The sequence below is a fragment of the Carcharhinus amblyrhynchos genome, chromosome 5 (genome assembly GCF_965287045.1).
Source record: "Carcharhinus amblyrhynchos chromosome 5, sCarAmb.v2.hapA, whole genome shotgun sequence".
Taxonomy (NCBI): domain Eukaryota; kingdom Metazoa; phylum Chordata; class Chondrichthyes; order Carcharhiniformes; family Carcharhinidae; genus Carcharhinus; species Carcharhinus amblyrhynchos.
In genome coordinates, this window is record NC_137328.1 from 43166165 (window position 1) to 43184064 (window position 17900).

At 42.3% G+C, this 17900-nt stretch overlaps 1 protein-coding gene across 1 annotated transcript in view; it reads left to right on the top strand.

Moving 5' to 3' along the window:
- The window catches only part of LOC145342994 (zinc finger protein GLIS3-like), a 593605-nt gene that overhangs the window by 388240 nt on the left and 187465 nt on the right, over positions 1-17900 (top strand). The window contains exons 5-6 of the mRNA XM_080188697.1: positions 11683-11844; positions 17454-17564. Of these exons, the coding sequence (XP_080044823.1) occupies positions 11683-11844; positions 17454-17564 (273 nt within the window). The remainder of the gene's footprint in view (positions 1-11682; positions 11845-17453; positions 17565-17900) is intronic.

The window sequence follows — 17900 nt, forward strand, 5'->3', positions numbered from 1 at the left end:
ATTTTCACAATAGTTGCCGTTTACAGTTACAGCAGGAGCACTCATCAGTCAGAAGGTTATGGATTGAAGCCCATTTTAGAAACTTGACACACAATCTCAGCTACCACTGAGGGAGCGCTGCACCACTGGAGGTACTGCCTTCCAAATAAAATGTTAAACCAAGGCTCCATCTGCCAACTCAGATGGACGTAAAGCTTCCCAGAGCAGTATTTGGAAAGAAAAGAGTATGTTGGAGTTATCCTGGTGTTCTGGGCAACATTCATCATTCAGCCAACGTCACTAATATGAGTGATCTGACTATTGTTCCATTACCGTTTGAGAAGTCTTACTGGGAACGATTTGGTTGCTGTCTTTCCTTCTGTTACAATGGGGAGGCAGTAGTGTAGTGGTATTGTCACTGGATTAGTAATCCAGGGACCCAGGGTAATGCTGTGGGGATGCAGGTTCAAATCCCACCATGGTAAATGGTGAAATTTGAATTCAATAAAAATCTGGAATTAAAAGTCTAATGATGTCCATGAAGCCATTGTTAATTATCATTAAAAAAAAATCTGGTTCACTAATGTCCTCACCTGATGTGACTCCAGATCCACAGCAATGTGATTGACTCTTAAATGCCCTCAGGGTTGGGCAATAAATGCTGGTCCAGCCAGTAATGCGCACATCCCATTAATAAAAAAAAGTAGTGGTTAGATTTCAAGAGTAGACTATGAAATGCTTCTGAGAAATACTGATTCCATGAATAAGATACAATCTCTTCCTTTTCAATTGGGTGGCATGATAGCTCAGTGGTTAGCACTGCTGCCTCACACTGCCAGGGACCCGGGTTCAATTCCAGCCTTGGGTGACTGAATGGAGTTTGTGTGTTCTCTCCTTGTCTTCGTGGGTTTCCTCTGGGTGCTCAGGTTTCTTCCCAGAGTCCAAAGATGTGTGGATTAGGTTGATTGGCCATGCTAAATTGACCCTAGTGTCAGGGAGATTAGCAGAGTAAATGTGTGGGGTTACGGGAATAGGACCTGGGTGGGACTGTGGTCGGTTCAAACTCGATGGGCTGAATGGCCTCCTCCTGTACTGTAGGAATTCTATGAATTGGCTATTCCCTGTTCTTATGTCAGCAAAATCATAGAATCTCCCTCTTTAATATGTTTACTGAAGACTTATACTCTGTTTATGCCTTGCCTTATAATCATATTTCACCAAGAATATATGGTGAGAATGAAGCAATATTTTTCCCTCCTTTCCCATATTTTCATGTACAGTTGACAGGTCGAGTAGTCAAAACAGCCATGCACTTTTTCGTTTGCCAGGCTAGAATGATAACCAGGGCATCCTTACAGCGACCCAGGAAACGTTTCTCTTATTAATTTCCATATGTGAGTACTGTGCTGTAAAGAAATAATTGATCTCTGGTTGCTTCATTGTAGGATGGCACCACAGAGATCAGGCATTATTGCACTACATGAGTGATTTAGAATGCAAATCCATGCGTTACCATTTTGCGCGATGATTTGTTGAAATTGTTAAACCACCTTTCAGATATCGTTGGGGGAGAAACTGCGTTCTCATGTGGCACTGGCATGAAATCAATAATGTGTTGAAAATATACACCGAGAAGTGGTGCAGTGGTTAGTGCAGCTGCCTCACAGCACCAGGAACCTAGTTCAATTCTGGCCTTGGATTACTGTCTGTGTGGAGTTTGGATGTTCTCCCTGTGTTTACGTGAGTTTCCTCCTGGTGCTATAATTCTACAAGAGGCAGAAGCCCAAGGCTATTACCACAAGTAGGACCTCCGATTTGGTGAACTACGGACACCAATCAGTAGTAAATTGATCCCACACTTCTGAAGATCAGCAGTTTCAAATGCCTGCTTAGCTCCTAAGTAAGTCCAGCTAGGGGAAGATGGAGAAGGGAAAACAAAAAGGTGGGGAGGGAAATGGGATGTAGGAACACTTTGATTAATAAAATCAGAAAATGCAGAATAAACTCAGCAGGTCTAGCAGCATCTGCAGAGAGAGAAGTAGGGTCCATGTTTCAAGTCCATATGTCTCATATGGACTTGAAATCTTAACTCTATTTCTTCCTCCGCAGATGCTGCCAGAGCTGCTGAGTTTTTGCAGTATTTTTGGTTTTTATTTCAGACTTCTAGCATCTGCAGTATTTTACTCAACAGCCAACAGGAGATAGAGGTGCGGATGTGCAGGCAGATTTTAGAAAGATGCAAAAACAGCAGGGTTGTTGCAGTGGGTGATTTTCAAGAAACCCTCCTGGGCGTTCCGTACAAATTCTGCCCCACCCAAGCCTCTAGCAGTAAATGAATCCTAGTCAATATAAGGAAAGTTAAAATCACCCACCGCAACAACCTGCTGTTTTTGCATCTTTCCAAAATCTGCCTGCACATCTGCTCCTCTATCTCCCGTCGGCTGTTGGGAGAACTGTGATAAACCCCCAACATTGTGACTGCACCCTTCCTGTTCCTGAGCTCTAGCCATATTGCCTTGCTGCCTGAACCCTCCGAGGCGTCCTCCCTCAGTACAGCTGGGATATTCTCCTTAACCAGTAATGCTAATCCCCCACCCCTTTTACATCCCCCTCTATCCTGCCTGAGATTTCTAAATCCTGGAATGTTTAGCTGCAAGTCCTGCCCATCTTTCAACCAAGTCTCTGTAATAGCAACAAGCACTAATCCAAGCTCTAAGTTCATCTGTCTTACCTGTTATATTCCTCGCATTGAAACAAATGCACTTTAAACCAACAGTCCTACTGTGTTGCACAACTGCTCCCTGCCTGGTCTTCCTCTTAATCATACTGGCTTTAATCTGTAGCTCTCCCTCAGCTATTCCTCCTGCTGACCTACTATTTATGGTTCACATCCCCCTGCCGTACTAGTTTAAACCCTCTCTAGTGACTAGCAAATCTAGCAAGGGACCATGAATCTGGGAGCAATCCAAATAGCAGTCACTGAATTTCAGATGCAGTTCAAGTGTGAAAGATTTTAGCCTGACATTGGAGAGTTTTCCCTTTCTCTACACCCAAAAAATAGGCAAAACAAGATTGAATTTCTTTTGCCGTCTCCATGCCATGTTGCAATTACTGAAATAAATGTGTATTTTCTGTATTATGTATATTAACATTTTAATCCCACATTAGGGAGCAATGGATTATAGATTCATAAAATCTTACAGTGCAGAAGGAGGCCACTCAGCCCATTGACTCTGCATTGACTACAATCCCATCCAGGTCCTATCCCCATAAACCCTTGCATTTACCCTAGCTATCCCCCTGTCATGAAGGGGCAATTTAGCATGGTCATTCCACCTAACCTATACATCTTTGGACTGTGGGGGAAGAAACCAGAGCATCCAGAGGAAACCCACGCCGACACAGGGAGAATCTGCAAACTCCACAGACAGTGACCAAGCCAGGAATCGAACCCGGGTCCCTGGCGCTGTGAGGCAGCAGTGCTAGGCACTGTGCCACCCCCACATTTACACGCTGAACATAAATGGCAAAAGAATACTAAATAATTCATTCTAATTTTAGAAATGAGTTACCGTATTAATTTCCCACGCACATTATAAAACATCAATAATTTGGAATTTACATAATGCTGTTGCATAATGAAATTTCATAGAAGAACACTTCAAAGCATTTCACTGAAGCACTGTCATTCGTAATTGGAGGGAATATTCGAACAAATAACCAAAGTATTGTTCAGAGGGTTGGGTTTTAAAGAGAATCTTGAAGGAGAAGCTGCAGCATCCAAAGGGTACAGAGCTGGAAGAGTTACCAATGGGACTGAATACAGCGGTCATGAGTAAACACCTTCATTTCAGACCCGATGGTGGAGGCAAGTCATTGATGGAGCAGCTGAAGATGGTTGGCTCCAGGACACTGTCCTGAGGAACTCCTGCAGTGATGTCCCGGGGCTGAGATGACAACTAGGGAGGCCATGGAAAGACTTGAATGTGAAAATGTAAATTTTAAAACTGAAATAATGGGGGACTAAGCATCAACTTGGCCAACAGGAACAGGACCGAGAGGTGAGTTGAAACTGGCGCTGGATTGGATATTGGCAGCAGAGCTTTGGATGAGCCAAGCTTTACACAAAGTGGAAGACTTTGTAGAGTAGTGGAATAACTCTATTCCATTAAATTGGAAAGGAACGGATAAGTGGCAGAGAAGCTGAGACAGACAATGTTGTGTAGATGGAGCTAAGTGGACATCCTGTGACGAGTATATATTAATCTGAATAAATTATGTAGATCCGTTATGTATAATTTGTATCTAAATAATGGGTCTGATCTCAATCTATTGATTGCTGTGATTGTAATTCAGACTGCTGCTACAACATTGAAATACAAAGGTACCTTAGTGTAAGAAATGTTACCATTGGGCTAAACCTTGCTGTCAGATGGTTTATACAAACAATGCACTTCAGATGGGACAGCTGAAACAACAGGCTGTAGATAAGAAATATTAAGTCGACAGTTCTCGTGATATTTCACACAGCTGGTTAATTCTGCCTGTTTGAACTCAGGATGGGTCATTGTTGGTTAGACTGATGGATTCTAATGTGAGGAGGTAATCAGCTTGATCTGAGACTGGTACTGGAGTCAGACTATTTTTTAGAAAAAAAACAAAGCTGCAAAAACAAGTAGATATTAGTCAGACAAGGCCAATAGGTGGATAGAAAAAAAGGGCTAAGAAGTTTGGTGAATTAGCTTCAAGTCAAGCAATATGAGCCATCGAAGATGTGGAGCAGAATGTAGGGAAGGATCTTTTCCTCTGGGCTTCTAATCGTGCCATCAGGCACATTGTGTGGGAAACAGTCACTCAATGTGTTTTCTCCTGAGTGGCCAACTGATCTCAAAACTGGACTGTCTAAGATGCCCCAGGTTGAGAGGAGCAGCAGGTTGTGATGGCAGGTAAGGGAGGGGGTGCTTCAAAATGGTGATGCCTCATCTCTGACTTTTTTATTTGCTTTTGCACCAGGTCATCTATGTAGAGAGGAAAACCTTTACCATAGTACCCAAGCCAGGCCAGTATGGGGATATTCCATCACACTCCTGACTCATGCCTTGTTGATGGTATAAAAGATTTGGGGATTGTTCAAATGAGTTATTTGAAGCAGAAAGCCATTTTGTGACTTCTGTAACCAGAGTATTTATGTGGCTGGTCCAGTTAAGTTTCTACTCAATCCTGACTCCCAGGAAGTTGATAGTGAAGGATTCAATGATAGCAATGCCATTGAATGTCAAGGGGAGGTGGTTAGACTCTGTTGGAGATGGTCTTTACCTGTCATTTATGTGGTATGAATATCACTTGCCAATACAGCCCACGCCTGAATGTTGTATCGATCTTGTTGGTGATCAAAACTACTTCATTATCCAAGGAGTCACACACAGGACTGAATACCACAATAATGAGAAAATACTTGCATTTCATTCCTTATTGTGGAGGGAAGGTCATTGATGAAGTTGATTGAGCTAAGGACACTTCCCCTGAGGAACTCCTGTCGTGATGTCCTGGGGCTGAGGTGAATGACTTCCAACAACCACAACCATCATCCTTTGTGCAAGGTATCACTCCAACTAGCGGAGTTTTTTTTCCCCCTGATTCCTATTGACTCCAATTTTGCCTGTGCTCCTTGATGCCACATTCCATCACCCTTGATACGAAGAGTAGTCATCCCCACTTCACTCTGGGATTCCGGTCTTTCCTCCATATTTGCGCAAAGGCTGGAATGATAACTGGAGCCAAAATGCCTAGTATCATAAGACTGATTGCGCTTAAATTTATGAAAACAACACACTGTGCCACATAGCAGTGACCATCCACTGCCTAGAACAGAAAAAAATGGGGGGGATTCTCCCAAAAAAATTCTAAGTGTCGAATTTGCGTGAAAGCTGGAGTAATTAACACTTTTTTCCAGTAGGAGTTCAGAGAAGAATCTCCCACACTCTTGTGCACTGCAGAGACCACTAGTGTGAATATCATTAAATTTCAGGGGGTAGGGCATAATCCTGCTGGAGAGGCTGAAATCAGCATGCTGAGTGGGTCACCACGCATGTGCCAATCTGTCAGTGCCATGATTGGGTCATGCACAGCGGCCCCACACTGATGGCCTCCCGATTGTTGGCCTGCCCCACAAAGCCAACTCTCTGTCCCCTCTCAATAGTGCAATCGCTGACCGACCCCCCCGACTATTCCCAGGCTCAGCCATGAACACCCCCCCAATCCCATCCCGATCTCCAGCCCCACCCCTCCACCGATCCCAACCCGTGCAGTGCCCCACCCTCCCAGCTGCCTAACCGCCCACCTGGCTGACACCCCACCCCATCTCACCCCAGCTCGTGCCAATCACTGGCCTCACCCCACTTCCCCCACCAATCCCAACTGTAGAGTCAGCAGGACCCCTTCATCCCCCCCCATCACTCCTGGACCCTGCCCCATCAGGCCCTGTCCCCTTATTCCCTGCTTCCTTGGCACTGCCCCAAGCCCAATGAGCAGTGCCAAGGTTCTCCCTGTGGGTTGGCACTTTGCCCCTTGGGCAGTGCCGGGGGCATAGGCTGCCGCTGCCAGGATGCCAATAGCTGGGTACTCCCCCACCCGATAGTCAGGAGGGCCCTGATTGCCCCCTTCCCCTCACTTCAGCGGTGTTGGGCTGCTTTTTTCCCATTAGTGGGGAGCTCTTCTACCCTGCTGGAGTGAAATACTCTGGCGGGGTGAGAGATGTTCGCGGGCCCGGAGACTTCAGTCCTGGGTGTGCTAATGAGATTCAAATTATATTGAAGTGACCAGTTTCGCGGTCTCTGCATATCCCTGCTGATTTCCCGAATGGAGCAGACACCAGCGGAAATCCAGCACTGGGAGATGCAAGCAGGGCACAAATGCTCGTGCAAACGTCTCGAATCAGCGGGATTCTCCCAGCCCATTGTGCTAAAAAATTAACACAGTGGGATGGGTGAATCGCGGCCGTGATGTTTAAGTAAGTTTAATGTATGTTACATTTCCCCAATCATTTATTTTTTCTCTTAAAATTCCATTTCCTTCTCCCTCAAAGACCATTCCTCAATTGAACGAAATGAGCCAGTGATCCTCATTTCTCTGCCTATGATTGTCAGATTGAGAATGATTGAGAATTCGCCATTCGCTAGACAAAGGGGCAAACCCCGAAAGCTTGTGAGTTTACTATCAAATAAATCGGTTGGACTTAAACCTGGTGTTGTCAGACTTTTTACTGTGTTTACCCCAGTCCAACGCCGGCATCTCCACATTATGATTGCCAGGAGGCATAGGAAATTCACTTGCCAACTTCACTTGCCCTCCAATTTTACTTTGCAGGAAGTAACCTTCTTCTGGCCTATGTGTGCACTATGTTGATGAGCCAACACAAGGCATTGCTAGATCACAGGCAGATGTTTGTATACTTGGCTTCGTGGCATGTCTTGCATTTTCATTTGTTATTTCCCCCAACCTATTTAAATTAGTCAACAGATGACTACAGGACTTTTGATGATCAATTTCATACAACTTATAGTGTTAGCTCCCACTTCACCTGAATAATTTACCATTTTTATTAATTAAAGACACTTTCTTACAATCAGATTGTATTCTTAAGCGAAAGCTTCTGCCCTTTAAAAATGTTCTACAGGAGCATTTTGTGCAAATGGTTTTCCTGTCACTTCAGTCAAATATATTTGAGTTTAATTTTAAAAGCAAAAGCAAAAAAAAACAATTCTCTGCTTAGTAATAACATTTTAATGGGGGTTTTTACGAGTAAGCAGTTCATGAATCCTGCCCTGATGAAAAGGTTGCGTAAGTTCATGATGAGAGAGAAGTGCTTAACAAAGATATTCAAGGAAGGAATTGAATAGATTATGGAGAAATTCTACAGGGTGATGGCTGGGAGGTTACAAGATGACTAAAAGTAGAATTACCAATGGGGGAACAAAGTGGCGACGGGATGTGGAGGAGGCAAGAGTCAGAGGGACAGAGAGTTTGAGGAGCATAGAATGGAGGAGGTTGCGGAGATATGGAAAGACAAGACGTTAAAGAGGTTGAAGTAAAATTGTGATTATTTGAAATTGGAGGTGATATGAGGACAGGAGGCCATATTAGGTCAGCAGGGACACCAAATAATGGGTGAGCAGGTTTTAGTGCAGTATATAATGTAGGGGAGAGAGAATTGGAAGACCATTCAAGAAGACACCGTAATGGTGGAGACTGCAATTGGAAAAGGTGGGGATGAAGATTTCTGCAACAGATAGGCTGAGACATTGGCAGAATTGGGCGATGTTACAGAAGTGGAGGCAGGCTGATTTTGTATAGAAAATGTGGGATTTGAAGCTCAGCTTGAGGTTGAACAGGATGCCAAGGTGTTAATGGTCTATCCACCTTTGGACAGAAAGGTGGATAAGAAAGAATCGTAGAATCCCTACAGTACAGAAGGAGGCCATTTGGCCCATTGAGCCTGCACTGACCACAATTCCACCCAGACCCTATTCCCGCAACCCTCTTTTATCTTACAAGTCCCCCGACACTTGGGTCAATTTAGCATGACCAGTCGACCTAACCCACACATCTTTCACTGTGGGAGGAAACCGGAGCACCCGGAGGAAATCCACACAGACACGAGAAGAAAGTGCGAATTTCACACAGACACAAACCCAAAGCTGGAATTGAACCTGTGTCCCTGGCGCTCTGAGGCAGCAGTGCTAACCACTGCGCCACCCTGCTGCTCTAGGATGGAATCAGTGACAATTGTATGGAGTTTGTGACAGGTTTAGAAGGCAGTTTGATTTTGGTGTTCCCAGTGATTTAACTGGAGCTGATGAATGGTTAGAATCTAAATAAACAACCTGACAATAGGAAGCAAATAAGAGGAGTTGAGAAAGATGGTGGAAAGGTAGAGTGGGCATTGTTGATATAGATGTAGAAGTTGATGCCTTTTTTTTGGATGTTGCTACTGATGAGTAATACAGAGGAGGAAGACAAAACTAGGATACTGATTTCTATACTAAGCAGAAAAGACTTGCAGATAATGGGCAGATAGACAGGTTTTTGGTCTCTCAGGGAATTAGGCGATATGGGGAAACTGAAGTTGGAGCCCAAGATTAGACATGATAGTATTGAGTAGGCTGGGTGGATCATATGATCTATTCCTGCTGATTTCTTGTAGGCCAGATTTCATTATCGAAATGGGTCGCTCAACTCAGAAAATTTTCCGATTCAGCAGACCCACCTTGGGATAAAGTGACCATTTATGTGTTATTTTCACTCTTGGAAGGCAGGGGCAGAAGAATGACAGGCCAAGAGCAGATCAGAAGTGGCCACAGGAACAGCCAAGTTGGTTCTCTGGACTTCATCCCCATTGTTTGGCTCTCTAGCCCTCACCTCTCACATCATATTACCCCCATACTACCTCCACGCCAACTCAATGTTAATACATTCAATAATAAAACGTGGCTGAGAGGCCAAAATCTTATAAAAGCATTGTGGCAGTGAGTTTGTTGATACAGACGCAGAGAACTATTAACTTTGCTTGATTGATATCTCTACGGAGTTTTATTGTTATTTTATGTGATCTCTTTTGTCAGTGTCTCAATATTTTTTGCTCAGGGTTAAGAGTGCTTAAAGTTTCTATTATTAAAACTTTAAAATGTTAATGGTCTGTTTGACACTTTTATAGCATTGTAGGAAGTTGTTTGAAATTATGAATGAATGTTTTGTTCTCAGCAGTTTCACACATGCTGTTTTACTAACAGGATCATTTGCTCTTCTAGCCTAGATGATATGAGGGGCCACTGTGGATGGTGAGGGACATGACCATAGGAAATGGGAACAGGAATAGGCCATTTGAACCCTTGAGTCTTCTTTGCCATTCAGCTAGATCATGGTTGATCTTCAATTTCAATGTAATTTTGGACACTATCCCCATATACCTTGATATCTAGAAATCTATTCTGTGTGTGGCTGTGGGTTGGTGTGGGTGGCGGCGACAGTGCTGGTGGTAGCAGCAGTGGGTGGTCTTTTGTAGCTTCCTTCATTCTTTGAATAAATATGTTAAATAAAGATTGGATCTATATCCTCTTTTGCTCTGCAAATAAGCAGTGAGTAACAATGCTGGGCTGACTCCATGAAAATTGCAGGGGCTGGGAGATGCCTACCCCTGCAATGGAGCCAGCTAGATAAGGGTGCAGAGACTGGACTCACTACTTCACCTTAATCCTGCAGTACTAAAAAAATGGTGGTGCTGTGAATGGAGGCTGGAATCTGAAAACTGGGTCCTGCCCACTATCATTAATGGCTTCAGTCTCCTTCTGACTGCACAAAAATATGACCCATTGAATCCAACTATAAATGCCTCCCTTATTGCTGAAACCTTAATATATTATTTGGCACTTTTTTCTTCATCTGTATACCATGATGGTCACATCAGAACACTTTAGAGCTTTTTCTCTCCGTATTCAGCTTGTTCCTCGGATGTTTTTATGATGTTGAAGGTGCTAGCTAAATGCAAGTGTTGAAAATATTTGCACTGAATATTGCTGCAATGCAAGCTGTCAACAGTGCAGCAAGGGCAACATGGCATCATGGACTTTGGTGAATGATAGAACCAATGGATTTACCTCCTCAACCAATGTTATTTAAGGATTGAGAACAAAACAAATGAAAAACAACGGGGAAGGAAACAAGATGTATCACAGTCAAATCAAGAAAAGCAAATAAAGGGAAGGAAAAATTGGATTGAGAGAGAAAAAGAGGCAAAGAAAAATTCAGAAAAAGTTTATATTGACCCAAAATCTCTTAGAAGAATTCAATTCCTGAAGGAATCCACAAATTAAATTATTCCCTTTCAAGGCCAGATTAGTGGTATCATGATGATAATAATAATAATAATGAGATTGTTCAAAGGTTACTTATACTATTAATCAATGGAGTTAACTTTTTTTGGAATGAAGAAACTGTGAAAATCTAGCAAGTTGATAAACATATAGGAAGATGCAAAGGTTGAGATGCTGTATGAACCAAGCAAATAGAAGGACAACATAAATTGATAGCAAATCTGGAGATACATTTTCCACAGTGTTTCTTCTAATCTCCTGATCCTGATAGCCAATTTGCACAATAATGGTGCACATCGTTCATTAATGTTATTTTTCCATAATTTAGCCATTTGTAATTTATCCCTTTTGAATGAAGTTAAGTATCTCTGGGGTGGACAGCATAAGAAGCGGCTTTGTTCATTTTTTTTGTCAAAACTAAGCTTCTATACATTTTATCTATAAGTCGTATTTATTAAAGATAAACAGAAGATTGAAAAATATTATAAGTAAACACATTGCTGATATATTCAGAAATATTGCCACGATTATGTTATTTTTGACAAGGCAACCCAGATATTCAGCTTAAAAATAAGAATTGAAATACTTATACCTATTGTGGAAGTCTGAAGAGTATCAAGAAAGCCTACAAGTATTGGTAATTGGAGGTAAGATGTCATATATTGGAAATGCACAGCAAGACAGCTACCTTCCAAAGGGAAAGGATAGGAAGTTAATCTGTTGAATGTGACCCATTACCAGAAGTGGACGTCTGCAGAACGCTAGCGTTTCCTGATTTTAAAAATTGTATCCTAGCCTTTCTTCTAACAACAGTTTCTCACATCTTTCCCTGTAGTTTGAAGGCTGTAATAAGGCTTTCTCAAGACTGGAAAATCTCAAGATTCACCTACGAAGTCACACAGGGGAAAAACCTTACCTTTGTCAGCATCCAGGATGCCAAAAAGCTTTTAGCAACTCAAGTGACCGTGCCAAGCACCAGAGAACACATCTAGACACAGTAAGAGTCTCTAATTCAGAAATCAGCACTCTATTATTAAGAAATAAAAGCTTTTAAACTTGTAAATAAATATGTTGTAATCTTGTTCAAAAATAATCCTGTCATCGTATTTCTGGTCTTGCTTCAATTTAGTTTTTAGCTTCTTCGTAATCATCACCTGGTATCTAAAACAGAGCAATTCTAATCCACGAAAAGCCCTGCAAAAATGCTTCCGTGTTATTTAATATTTTTTTAAACATTGCTTGGGAAATAATATTAAAGTTACATAACCTGTAGCACATTGACTATTTAGCCTTATTTGCTGGGACAAATCCCCGAAATAACTGATAACAGTTAATTGTTTCCATCTGTTATTACGTGAGTTTAAATTTATTCAATTAAATATTTAAACTTGTTTAGATTTGATCTTTACATAGGAGTTGAATACCTTAATCCAATTTTCTGTCTCATCCCATTCAGCCTCTGCTGGAGAAGAGACACAGTGTCGGTGGCACAGTGGGTAGCACTGCTGCCTCAAAGAGCCAGGGACCCAGGTTCAATTCCTGGCTTGGGTCACTATCTGTGCAGAGTCCGCATGTTCTCACTGTGCCTGCGTGGGTCCCCTCTTGGTGTTCCAGCTTCTTCCCAAGATCTGAAAGACATGCTGGTTAGGTGCATTAACCACACTAAATTCTCTTCAGCGTACCCAAACAAGCGCTGGAGTGTGGCGACTGGGGGATTTTCGCAGTAACTTCATTGACCGTAAGACATAGGAGCAGAATTAGGCCACTCAGCCCATCGGGTCTGTTCCCCCATTCAATCATAGCTGATACTTTTCTCATCCCCATTCTCCTGCCTTTTCCCCATAACCCAGATCCCCTTATTAAAGACAAAGAACAAAAAACAAAGAACAAAATCAGCCTGGGAAACAGGCCCTTTGGCCCAACGAGCCCGCGCCGCCATCTCAACACCACCAGTCCACCTCTCTACCCACGACCCCTGTCTAATGTTTTATGGCCATCCAGATTGAGGGAAACTGATTTAGGGACAATTTATTACTGCCAATCAGCCTAACAGCACATCTTTGGGGTGTGGGAGGAAACCGGAGCACCCAGAGAAAACCCACGCAAGCGCGGGGAGAATGCGCAAACTCCCACAGACACCGGCCCAAATCCATGTGTCTGCACAGCAATCAGCGATAGTCACTGAGCTGTCGTCTTGCCCAGTATCTTGTCCAGTTTAGGCACACACTAACGACATGAAGCACTAGGCCAATCTCGAACAACCAAGAGCAGCCCCGGTACGACCCATCACGTGTATGCCCCTCGCTGGACACGAGGTGGACCGACTTAAAACCTGTGAATGAAAAGACAAAAAACATTATCATCATACTATACCCATTTACATTACCAGGGACGCCCCAATGCTAATGACACTCAATGACCTGGCCTCCACAGCCTTCTGCGGCAAAGAGTTCCACAGATTCACCACTCTCTGGCTGAAGAAATTCCTCCTCATCTCTGTTCGGCCCTTCAGCCTGGGGTTGTGCCCTCTCATCCTAGTTTTTCCCACTATTGGAAACATCCTCAGCATGTCCACTCTATCCAGACCTTGTAGTATCCTGTAAATTTCAGTGAGATCCCCCCTCATCCTTCTAAACTCCAACAAGTACAGACCCAGAATCCTCAACCATTCCTCATACGACAAGCTCTTCATTTCAGGGATCATTCTTATATAACTTCTAGACCCTTTCCAAGACCAGCACATCCTTCCTTAGATATGGGGCCCAAAACTGCTCTCAATACTCCAAATAGGGTCTGACCAGCGCCTTATACAGCCTCAGAAGTACATCCCTGATCTTGTGTTCTAGCCCTCTCAACATGAATGCTAACATTGCATTTGCCTTCCTAATTGCCAACTGAACCTGCATGGTAACCTTAAGAGAATCTTGAACAATGACTCCCAAGTCCCTTTGTATTTCTGATTTCCTAAGCATTTTCCCATTTAGAAAATAGTCTCTGCTTCCATTTCTCCTTCCATAGTGCATAACCTCACACTTTTCCACATTGTATTCCATCTGCCACTTCTTTGCCCACTCTCCTAACCTGTCCAAGTACTTCTGCAGCCCCCGTGCTTCCTCAATACTACCTGCCCCTCTAATATCTTTGTATCATCTGCAAACTTAGCTATAGTGCTTTCAGTTCCTTCCTCCAAACCATTAGTATATATTGTGAAAAGTTGTGTTTCCAGCACTGACCCCTGAGGCACATCACTAGTCGCCAGCTGCCATCATGAAAAAGACCCCTTTATCCCCACTCTCTGCCTTCTGCCGATCAGCCAATCCTCTCTCCATGCCAGGATCTTACTCTTAACACCATGGGCTCTTAACTTATTTAACAGTCTTTTATGTGGCACCTTGTCAAAGGCCTTCTGGAAATCTAAATAAATCATGTCCATTCATCCTCTTTTATCTAATTTCCTTGATACCTCCTCAAAGAACTCTAACAGATTTGTCAGACATGACCTCCCCTTGACAAAGCCATGCTGACTCAGTCGTACTTTATCATGCACTTCCGAGAATTCTGCAATCCCATCTTTAATAATGGACTCCAAAATCTTGCCAATGACAAAGTCAGGCTAACTGGCCTGTAATTTCCCATCTGCTACCTCCCTCCCTTCTGAAACAGTGCAGCGTTAATGTAAGCCTACTTGCGACCCTAACAAATAAACTGAAAAAAATACAATTCCAAAATCTTGGTTAGGAATACAGCAGACGCACATTACTATCTTAAAATAAATGAGTTAATGTGTGTGGCTACTTCAATTGGCTAGATAGTGAGCAAGCTAACAGCATGGAATGGGTTCCCATTTTACCCGGGGTAGACTTAGGACCTGCCACTTCACCTTTCCCCTTCGAGTGGTAGACAACAGCAGATCATCACTGGCAAGAAAACATTAGGATGAAGTATTAATAGACAATGAGCCAAGGATCTCCTTTGGGCAGAGCACTCATGAAATGGAATAGAAATGCATGTGTTCAATAGTATGAAGAATACCAAATTATGTTCCAATTGTTCATTCCCTTCTGACAACAACAATAATTTCCAGACAATGTTCCCAAATGTAACAGTGTACAACACACAGAGCTGGAGCAGTCCTTGGAGTTGTGAAATGGATCAAAGAAAAAGTGAAGATGTGCCAAATCACCAGAATCTAATTCTTCATTGTGAAATTCATTTACTTTTCTTATTTGTTAATGTAAACTATTAACGTTTGGGAGCACAACCTCCAATGCCGTTCCCATCTCTTTCATTTAATGTTAATTATTTTTGTTCCATCAATGTTCGAGAATATAGGAATTTGAAAAGATTTTTAGCTTACCTTGTTATTCAGGGCAAGGTGCAGAACCTGCACTTCTCACATTTAGTACAGATCAGTGTTCAATATGGAGACATCTTACATTTTTTCATTGGCATCACTAACAGACTGAATATGTGAGAAAATTTAGAAGCTCGAAAGTAAAACGGGTCTAAGGAGATTATTCAGTGGCTGCTGGTTGCCAGAAGAATTAACTGTAGAAATAGATAGAAATTAAAATACACAGATAGGCTAGTTCACGTCAATGTTTTCCATCCATATGATCATATAGCTTCAATTACATTTAACCATCTTATTCCCATTTCCTTCATCCCTCTGTCCAATCTAGTCCAGGGTATTGACATTCGTTCTGTCTCAACCACTAACTGAAGAACTGAATTCCACAGTCTCTCTTGAGTTCCATTCTAAAGCTGTTCTGAATCCACATTTAATCTTATATCTATGACCCTTGGTTATTGATCTCTTAACTACTGGAAGCAATTCTACTTGTATTGATCTTGTCCAATGCTTTCATAGTTTTAAACAGCTCTGTCATATTTGCTCTAGCAAGCAAAGCACAAGTTTTTTGTGTCATTCACCATAGAATTACATTCCACAAATTATTTAAAATTGATTGTATTTGGACACAATTCTGGGCCCCACACTTTAGGAAGAACGTCTAGGCCTTGGAGAGGGTGCAGAATAGATCTACCAGAATGAAAGCAGAGAGAGATAAGTGACTTGAGTTATGCTGAGAGGCATGGTGGCACAGCGGTTAGCAGAGCTGCTTCACAACACCAGGAACCCTGGTTCGATTCCCGGCTTGGGTCACTGTCTGTGTGGAGTTTGTACCTTCTCCCTGTGTCTGTGTGGGTTTTCTCTGGGTGCTCCAGTTTCCTCCCACAGTCCAAAGATGTGTGGGTTAGGTGCATTGGCCATGCTAAATTGCCCCTTAGTGTCAGGGGGACTAGCTCCAGTAAATACATGGGGTTTCGGGGATAGCCCTGGGTGGGACTGTGGTCAGTGCAGACTCAATGGGCCGAATGGCCCCCTTCTGTGCTGTAGGATTCTATGATTCTATTCTGTGAGACCTAGAAGCTGGAAATACTTTTCTCAGAGCAGAATAAATGAAGGGTGGATGTAAGAGAAGTGCTGTGTTTAGCTAGGTAAGATGAAACTGTTTCCACAGGAAATTAAGTTGGTACCAAAGGCACAGATTTATACCATTTGACCAAAGAGCTGGGGTGCGTTGGAAGTATGGGAGAAGCCCAAAGGAAAATGCAGAGAATCTTTAAAATTCAGCATGTTGTTATAATCTGGAAGATTTGATAGTAAGCTTCAAAAGGGAATTGAATATTGAATATATTTGAAAATGAAGAAGTTTCAGAGTTTTTGGGCAAGAACAGGAAAATGTGACTAATTGGATAGTTTTTACAAGGAACTGGTGCAAGAACAGTAGCTAAATAGCCTCCTCCTGTGTTGTGAGGAGTTACTCCCCCTTTAATTAATCATGACTGTACTAACCACCTAATCATAGTTAGCCCCCTCTTGTAGAAATAGCTCATAGATGGTACTTGCTGAGACAGCTACTTCTCCTTAAATTGTTCTTGACAACTGTACTAGTTAGTTAACTAAATTAAATTGCTTCGGAAAACATGACCAAGGTTCTAAGCCTTCTGTGTTTGTCGGGACTAACCTCTTATTTCTGCCTTTTGTTTTCTGTCTTTCCGAGCAGATTTTATTTTCTCTCGTAGCGATCAGATACTGTTACATGGAACTTTCTGCTGTTTCTTGAGCTGAAACCCTAAATGCTTTCTCTTGCTAATCGTTTCTGACTATGCCGCAGTCTCAGGGGCTGAAATAATTGTAAGTATATAATTACAATAATTATAAAAGTCAGCTGCAAGCTTTCACTGAAAAATAAATTAAATTCACAAAGCTGGTAAAAGGTACAAAGGAACAGAATTTAGTTGTATTTTAATAGTCAGTTTGCTTTGGTAGGGAATGCATGTCAATCAATAGAATGGTTCGCATGCAGCTGATGAGGTGTGTTAAATTCATTTACAATTGGGAAATGGGTGTTTCTCAGTAATCTTTGACTTACACTAAAGCCAGGGCATGCAAGTACTCAAGTATATGATCCAGGTAAGGTTAATTTATTTGCAATCAGACTGGTGGACAGTACAGCAGAATGCTCCTAACCAGCTCTTGATTCGATGCCTCAACCAGCGTTCACTGCACTAAAGCTAGTGCTGTTTTCTCTCTTTGTTTAGAAACCATATGCATGTCAGATCCCAGGCTGTACAAAACGGTACACTGACCCAAGCTCTCTCAGAAAGCATGTGAAGGCACACTCCACAAAAGAACAGCAGGCTAGAAAAAAGGTGAGTTAATTAGGGGGGATTGAAGAAATGAATTGCAATGAAGCAGCAACAACAAAGAATGTTGATTCTCTTGTTATAGTAAAAACATAGTTCTTATTGCAAGTTTAACGGTACTTTCCATGCAAGATGCAAATCTTCAATTTTTAAGTTATGACCCTCAATATTCAGGAACGCAATGAATGCATAACTCTTGCTATCTATAAATAAGAAATACCACACTAATCCAGTGAGTTTATTTAAGTCAGTTGATGACTTTTTTTTAATTGCTAGGTTAGTCATAGAAAGAAGCTGAACAGATTTCTAATTTAACATTATTAAATTCTCAGCAATGTAGGG